Here is an 8558-nt window from a genome sequence, read left to right on the forward strand (position 1 = left end):
ATGACGTTGGTATTGTGTGATTCTAAATAATTTTAAAATATTACCCATTTAAGCCGTCTCCAGCCATTATTAGCTTCTATATTGTTTTAGAACCAGAATATAATAACCTAATCTAGTTTTTGTTTCTACTTTTCTGTTTGTTTTCATTTATCATTTTGGTTCCTGTTCGAATCTTATCTTCTTGAAAATTAAGATTGTGTTATTTTACGATAACCAATTATAAACTTTGAATTTTTCTTCACGTGTAGGTTCGTCTTGTGGGAAACAAAACAGTCATTGCCATAAGTCCGCACATTCAGGTGATTTGGAGTTCTCACTACCACCTCAGTGTTCCTCAGCCCTACATCTTCCCCTGCCAGGAGGGTGTTTTGACGATATATGAGTATCCACCGTGTATTTTGACAGAAGACAGAATTAGAGTATATGGACGTCGTTTGTCATCATCGACAACAGACTACATCTTCGAAACTAAGGTCTCCACCAGCAAACACGCCTTGGCTCTACCATGCGGTATCTTCAGTTCCCAGTATCAGTCGTTTTGTTTCACATATACCAGTGTGGCGGCCAGCGGTGCCGTATTCGAATTAAAGACATTCTGCCGTCCTCGAAATATCGAACAAGGTATACTTTCCACTTTATCACAGATAGTATATCTCCCTGGATAGGACCCATAAAAACATGTTACACATAGATAAGAAACTCGGTTTATAAATTGGTTAGCTTCGTGGTATTATATATAGATCCATTAGTTTCAAGCTAGATCTTAGAAGCTGGTGTTTTATAAACACGAAATGCGACTATGAGAAGTGACAAAGAGAAACATGGTCCTTAATCTCAGGGATTAAAAAAAATTGTTTAACTGATCTACAAGAGGCAACAACTCAGAGGAAATGAACTTCTAATCTGGCCTATGAGATGTTACAGTAGGAAACATAGCCCTTAATTCTAATGATAAAATATGAATTAATATAAATGTACAAATATATTCTAATGATAAAATATGAACTAATATAAATGTAAAGATATATTCCCACGTTAAAATATGAATTCACATAAATGTACAGATATATATACTAATGATAAAATATGAATTAATATAAATGTATAGATATATTCCCATGATAAAATATGGATTAATGTAAATATATAGATATATTTTAATGATAAAATATGAATTAATATAAATGTATAGATATATTCCCATGGTAAAATATGAATTCATATAAATGTACAGATATATTCTAATGATAAAATATGAATTAATATAAATGTATAGATATATTCTAATGATAAAATATGAATTAATGTAAATATATAGATATATTCTAATGATAAAATATGAATTAATATAAATGTATAGATATATTTCCATGATAAAATATGAATTAATGTAAATATATAGATATATTCTAATGATAAAATATGAATTAATATAAATGTATAGATATATTTCCATGGTAAAATATGAATTAATATAAATGTATAGATATATTCTAATGATAAAATATGAATTCATATAAATGTACAGATATATTCTAATGATAAAATATGAATTAATGTAAATGTACAGTTATATTCTAATGATAAAATATGAATTAATATAAATGTACAGATATATTCTAATGATAAAATATGAATTAATATAAATGTATAGATATATTCTCATGGTAAAATATGAATTAATATAAATGTATAGATATATTCTCAGGGTAAAATATGAATTAATGTAAATGTAGAAATATATTCTAATGATAAAATATGAATAATATAAATGTATAGATATATTATACATGATTTGATTTATTCAACTAATAATTCAACGGTGAAAGATTAATTAAAGTTAAATAACCTAAGATACACCAGTTTGAATTTAATAAGTATTATATGTTGACTCAATCTACTAGGAAGAAGAAGGGCAAGCTGGAGCGGATGGAGTAATTGGTCTCGTTGTTCTTCCACTTGTGGTGCTGGTATTCGTAGCCGATACCGTCTTTGCCATTCTCCCAGTTCTGCTAGTTACTGCTCAGGAAAATCGATAGAGTCCGTCGTCTGTGTTGTAAAAGAATGCATTGGTTAGTTTACTGTTGTATTCTAGTTGTCAATTCATGTATTAAGGCTAAGCTAGATTGAAATGTACACAAGCCTATTAGTAAACTAGACTCTTCTAAAACCTGATACAGCTAAACTATATTCAATGTTTTCAGTAAGCTTATGGTCAGTGGATGTCAGTTATTATCTTGGTTAATGTTGTTATCCTTTATGTTACACTCTATCCTGTAGTGTTTATGTCATGTTGTGACCGTGTTGTTATCCTTTAAGATACACGTTATCCTGTAACGTGTATGTCAGGTTGTGACCTTGTTGTTATCTTTTATTTTACACTTTATCCTGTAATGTGTATGTCAGATTGTGACTGTGTTGTTATCCTTTAAGATACACTTTATCCTGTAATATGTATGTCAGGTTGTGATCTTGCTGTAATTCTTTAAGCTACACTTTATCCTGTAATATGTATGTGCCTATTGGATTTTTACTTCAAGATAATAACAGAGACATTTCCTCCCCAGAAGAAACCACACTCATGACTGAAGACTTCTTGCAACATCTCGAGTGCAACTGTAGCTGTAACTTGAACATTACTGGTAATGGAACTCTAGTTGTGAAACTACTTTATTGTGACCATGTTCCTCTATTCTGGACACTTAAGGCCTTGCCTGAGGGCTCTCTAAACATCATGTTTCATGAAGTAAATCTTGACTCCCAGTTCTGGCTCACCGTTCGAGAAGGTGCATCTATAGTGGGGCCAATTCTGGCAATAGTAACTAATCAGATGACATCTGTGTTTGTAAACTCACACAGTTCAACTGTACGAATAGAGCTACAATCGTCTAATGTATCAATTATTCCTGAAGGAGAAATCACCCTAAAGTTCTTCAAGGAAAGTAAGTGTTTGTTAGAGTTTACTCACCCTCAAGTTCTTCAAGGAAAATGTTTGTTACAGTTTACTCACCCTCAAGTTCTTCAAGGAAAGTGTTTGTTAGAGTTTACTCACCCTCAAGTTCTTCAAGGAAAGTAAGTGTTTGTTAGAGTTTACTCACCCTCAAGTTCTTCAAGGAAAGTGTTTGTTAGAGTTTACTCACCCTCAAGTTCTTCAAAGAAAGTAAGTGTTTGTTAGAGTTTACTCACCCTCAAGTTCTTCAAAGAAAGTAAGTGTTTGTTAAAGTTTACTCACCCTCAAGTTCTTCAAGGAAAGTGTTTGTTAGAGTTTACTCACCCTCAAGTTCTTCAAAGAAAGTAAGTGTTTGTTAGAGTTTACTCACCCTCATGTTCTTCAAGGAAAGTGTTTGTTAGAGTTTACTCACCCTCAAGTTCTTCAAAGAAAGTAAGTGTTTGTTAGAGTTTACTCACCCTCAAGTTCTTCAAAGAAAGTAAGTGTTTGTTAGAGTTTACTCACCATCAAGTTCTTCAAAGAAAGTAAGTGTTTGTTAGAATTTACTCACCCTCATGTTCTTCAATGAAATAAGTGTTGGTTAGAGTTTACTCACCCTCAAGTTCTTCAAGGAAAGTAACTATTCATTAAGAGTTAACTCTCCCTCATGTTCTTCAATGAAATAAGTGTGTGTTAGAGTTTACTCACCCTCATGTTCTTCAATGAAATAAGTGTTGGTTAGAGTTTACTCACCCTCAAGTTCTTCAAGGAAAGTAAGTGTTTGTTAGAGTTTACTCACCCTCAAGTTCTTCAAGGAAAGTGTTTGTTAGAATTTACTCACCCTCATGTTCTTCAATGAAATAACTGTTGGTTAGAGTTTACTCACCCTCAAGTTCTTCAAGGAAAGTAACTATTCATTAAGAGTTAACTCTCCTTCATGTTCTTAAAGAGAAGTATTTGTTAGAGTTTACTCATCCTCAAATTCTTCAAGAGACATAAGTTTTACCCTCAAGTTATGAAAGAGAAGTAAGGATGTGTTTTTTTAGGTTGAACTTCCAGTGATAAACTTAATGTTTAAAATCTAGCAAAATTACAACAATTGTCTAGAAAGTAGGGACATCATAGACTTTTTGATAAACTAAACATGCTTTGGTGTATTCATAAGGCATGTCCTAAGTTATACTCCATTTAAATGTTCATCTTTCATGCTGTGTTTTCTACAAATAAAGATTTGTGTATTTTTGGAATAGTCTTAATTGTTTTTTTTTGGTATTTTTATGCGATAGATTTGAAAGTAAGCAGTCTAACAGCTGATTGGAATGATACTCCTGGAAAGGCCCAGTTCAGCTCGGTACATTTAACGTTGGGGGCGATGGCTTTTGTTGTGAGTTGTGTAATTCTCATTATGCTCTTGTCAAAACAAATTTATAGCAAGTTTCGTCAGAAACATCACAGCGTCTCCTCCGAATCATTCAGTTCCTCTCTTTGTGATATTGGTGTTTCCATTCCAAAGGTCCACCTTCTAGGTGGCGCTACTTCGATCTCCGAACTCTCCTGCTCTCCACCATCTCTCCGACGCCAAATAACAACCCCTAAGAAGGTTTCTAGTCAAGAAAACATTAGTCCAGAAGATTTTCTCTACAATACATTTCTTTTTCACTCTACTAGTAGTATCTACACCCTCACTCCACCCTCATCGTCTCTGATCCAGCGTCGAGTTTTGATGTCAGGGTCCAAAAAAAAACTTTCTGTTTCACCAAAACCACAACCCAAAAGTGAGAGAGCTAGTCAAGTCCGTCGTCAGTTACTAAAGACTGCTAGAAAAGATAGGCCAGTAGACCGGTTAAAAGAAGAATCAGTGACACCTGGAGGTAAAGGAGCAGCTGCGTCCACACAGTCCTTATCAGAAGTATCGGTTGAAGGATCGGAGGATGGATTTGAGTATGATTACTATGACTACAGTTGCCATAATGATCCAGGATCTTTCTTCTGTACTGATCCTACATTAATGGGTTGGCCTCCTTTTATTCCTATCTATCCAGGAATGAGTGAGGAAGAGTTGCCACTTCGAGATTTCCCAATTATCCAGAAAGAGACAACTGACCAAGACTCTGGCGTATCTTAACGAACCGAGTTTCGACACCCACAACAACCAGTATACGTCACTAACTCTGTAACTTTGAAATTCAAATCTGAAAAAAGCTCATCAAATGAAAGTGTCCTTCACGATTATTTTCATAATCTGTATATAAAAAACACTACAAAATATACAATATTTAAATTAAATTATTTGTAGAGTATTTTTAATGATTTTAATAAACACTGTACTTAGAGACAAGGGTGATTTAATTACAAAACATGTGTTCTGAGAAGAAACTATACTCTTATAATACCAGTGTTTTAATAATAACAATATGTGTGTTTAATGGATATACTGTTTAACAACATCACCAGTGTTTTAATAATAATACCTGTGTTTAATGGAGATATTGTTTAGTAACATTTATTAAAACACTGGTGTAATAATACCTGTGTTTAGTGGAGATATTGTTTAGTAACAACACCAGTGTTTTAATAATAATACCTGTGTTTAGTGGATATACTGTTTAGTAACAACACCAGTGTTTTAATACTAATACCTGTGTTTAGTAAAGATACTGTTTAATAACATCACCAGAGTTTTAATACTTATACCTGTGTTTAGTGGAGATACTGTTTAGTAACAACACCAGTGTTTAATAATAATACCTGTGTTTAGTGAAGATACTGTTTAATAACAACACCAGTGTTTTAATAATAATACCTGTGTTTAGTGGATATACTGTTTAGTAATAGCAGTAGTGTTTTAATAAAAAAAATATTTATATCAAACAACCTCTCTACTTGATCAGTCCTTGTAAAAACTATAAGAACACTTTATTGTTTTGTTTTTACAGAGGCAAGACGTTGGTACTTTATCAGTCGTTGTGTTTGTTTAGATCTACATGCCGTTACTTGATCTGTCCTTATGGAGACTATAAGAATAAGTCTTTCAAAAATAAAGATCATACTTGATTAGTCCTTTGGGGGTCTATAAAAGTAGGTTTCTTTAGTACCAATAGTCGTTACTTGGTCAGTCCTTTTTTTAGGACTTTATCAGTCCTTGCTGGGACTCTAAGAATAAGTTTTTTTTCTAGAACCATTCTTCACTGCATGATCATTCTTTGTGAGATTTTATTCTATTAATCGTAATTTTTAGTATACCTTTTTAGTTTTATATTAGAATTATTCAAAGGACTTCATAATCCAAGAAGGGACAGTGTTGTTGGCTATATTTGTATTATTTTCAATATTATAATTTATATTTTTATTTCTAGAGAGTAGTAAGTGAAAGACAGTTTAAAATATAATAATTTGAGACTAAGTGGCTGAATTATTCTTCAGTGTCAATTAGAGAGTTAGGTAGCAAGAGTTATAGCTTGTATTTGTCTGTGTTTCAGTTTGTCAGTTCTGTGTCTTTAGTATCAGACAATTAGTTTCAGAATTTTCATCAAAACAATGTTTGTGAACTTAGGCCTATCAGTGAACATAACATTATTTACAATTTTTTTTATTGTTAGTTAAACTGGACTTCACATTACTAAACTCATAAATCAAAAAGAATCCGCCCAACGATAAAGCATGTTATAACATGTTTATGCTTATCAGCTAAGCATAGAGACAGTTTTAACAGCACATTTCTCTTAACATTCTAAGAAAAGTCACTATTTCTATACAATTTAACTTATAAAAGGAACAAAAATATAACTGAATATTAAATAAGGCAATACTGTGTGAATCAAAGAAATAGTCTACATTATGGAGAGAAAAGTTTTATTGTTTCAGACACTGTCTTTATATTTGAAAATCTTATGCTATCTTTAAAACTTATAGAAAAAACTAAGCCAGAAATTACACCAAACATAGATATAATATCACAGTAAAACACAATACTATGTGATGAGAAAAACGTTGTTATTAAGTGACATGTACAGGCTTGTTACAATGTGAAAAGTACAACATACAATTACATGATGAGTACAACATTGTTATTAAGTGACATGTACAGGCTTGTTACAATGTGAAAAGTACAACATAAAATTACATGATAAGTACAACATTGTTATTAAGTGACATGTACAGGCTTGATACAATGTGAAAAGTACAACATACAATTACATGATAAGTACAACATTGTTATTAAGTAAGCCTGTACATGTCAACTACTTATCATGTAATTTTATGTTGTACTTTTCACATTGTACTTATAACAATGTTGAAGCCTGTACATGTCAACAAGCCTGTACATGTCACTTGATAACAATGTTGTACTCATCATGTAATTTTATGTTGTACTTTTCACATTGTAACTACTTATCATGTAATTTTATGTTGTACTTTTCACATTGTTGTCACTTGATAACAATGTTGCCGTACAGGCTTGTTACAATGTGAAAAGTACAACATAAAATTACATGATGAATACAACATTAATATTACTTGACAGATACACCCTTGTTACAGTGTTAAGAGTACAACACAAAACTACATGATGAACACAACATTGTTATTACTTGACAAGTACATCCTTTTTACAATGTGAAGAGTAAAACACAAAACTATGTGATGAATACAACATTGTTATGACTTGACAGGTACATCCTTGTTACGGTGTTAAAAGTACAACAGTGTTATTACTTGACAAATACACCCTTGTTACAATATGAAGAGTTCAAAACAAAACTATGTGATGAATACAATATTAATATTATGTGACAGGTACATCCTTGTTACAGTGTTAAGAGTACAACACAAAACTACGTGATGAATACAACATCATTATTACTTGACAAGTACACCCTTATTACAGTGTTAAGAGTACAACACAAAACTACGTGATGAATACAACATCATTATTACTTGACAAGTACACCCTTGTTACAATGTGAAGAGTAAAACACAAAACTATGTGATGAATACAACATTGTTATTACTTGACAATTAAACCCTTGTTACAATGTTAAGAGTACAACACAAAACTATGTGATGAATACAACATCGTTATTACTTGACAGGCTTGACAGATGTTACAATTTGAAGAGTACAACACAAAACTATGATGAATACAACATTATTATTACTTGACAAGTACACCCTTGTTACAATGTGAAGAGTTCAACACAAAACTATGTGATTAATGCAACATTAATATTATGTGACAGGTACATCCTTGTTACAGTGTTAAGAGTACAACACAAAACTAAGTGGTGAATACAACATCATTATTAATTGACAAGTACACCCTTATTACAGTGTTAAGAGTACAACACAAAACTGTGTGATGAATACAACATCATTATTACTTCACAGGTACATCCTTGTTACAGTGTTAAGAGTACAACATCATTATTACTTGACAAGTACACCCTTGTTACAATGTGAAGAGTACAACACAAAACTATGTGATGAATACAACATTAATATTACGAGACAGGTACATCCTTGTTACAGTGTTAAGAGTACAACACAAAACTATGTGATGAATACAACATTAATATTACATGACAAGTACATCCTTGTTACAGTGTTAAGAGTACAACACAAAACTATG

The 8558-nt window shown here is 32.0% G+C and overlaps 1 protein-coding gene across 2 annotated transcripts in view; it reads left to right on the forward strand.

Moving 5' to 3' along the window:
* Positions 1–5080, forward strand: part of LOC106477048 — a 7224-nt gene extending 2144 nt beyond the window's left edge. Inside the window, exons 2-5 of one of the 2 annotated variants that reach the window (XM_022380757.1) lie at positions 249–621; positions 1905–2072; positions 2568–2942; positions 4216–5080. In XM_022380757.1, the coding sequence (XP_022236465.1) occupies positions 249–621; positions 1905–2072; positions 2568–2942; positions 4216–5054 (1755 nt within the window). In that variant the 3' untranslated portion in view covers positions 5055–5080. The remainder of the gene's footprint in view (positions 1–248; positions 622–1904; positions 2073–2567; positions 2943–4215) is intronic. The other variant, XM_022380758.1, reaches the window with a different exon arrangement.
* The last annotated feature ends 3478 nt before the right edge of the window (positions 5081–8558 follow it).

The sequence above is a fragment of the Limulus polyphemus genome, unplaced genomic scaffold (genome assembly GCF_000517525.1).
Source record: "Limulus polyphemus unplaced genomic scaffold, Limulus_polyphemus-2.1.2 Scaffold12629, whole genome shotgun sequence".
NCBI classification, from domain to species: Eukaryota; Metazoa; Arthropoda; class Merostomata; order Xiphosura; family Limulidae; genus Limulus; species Limulus polyphemus.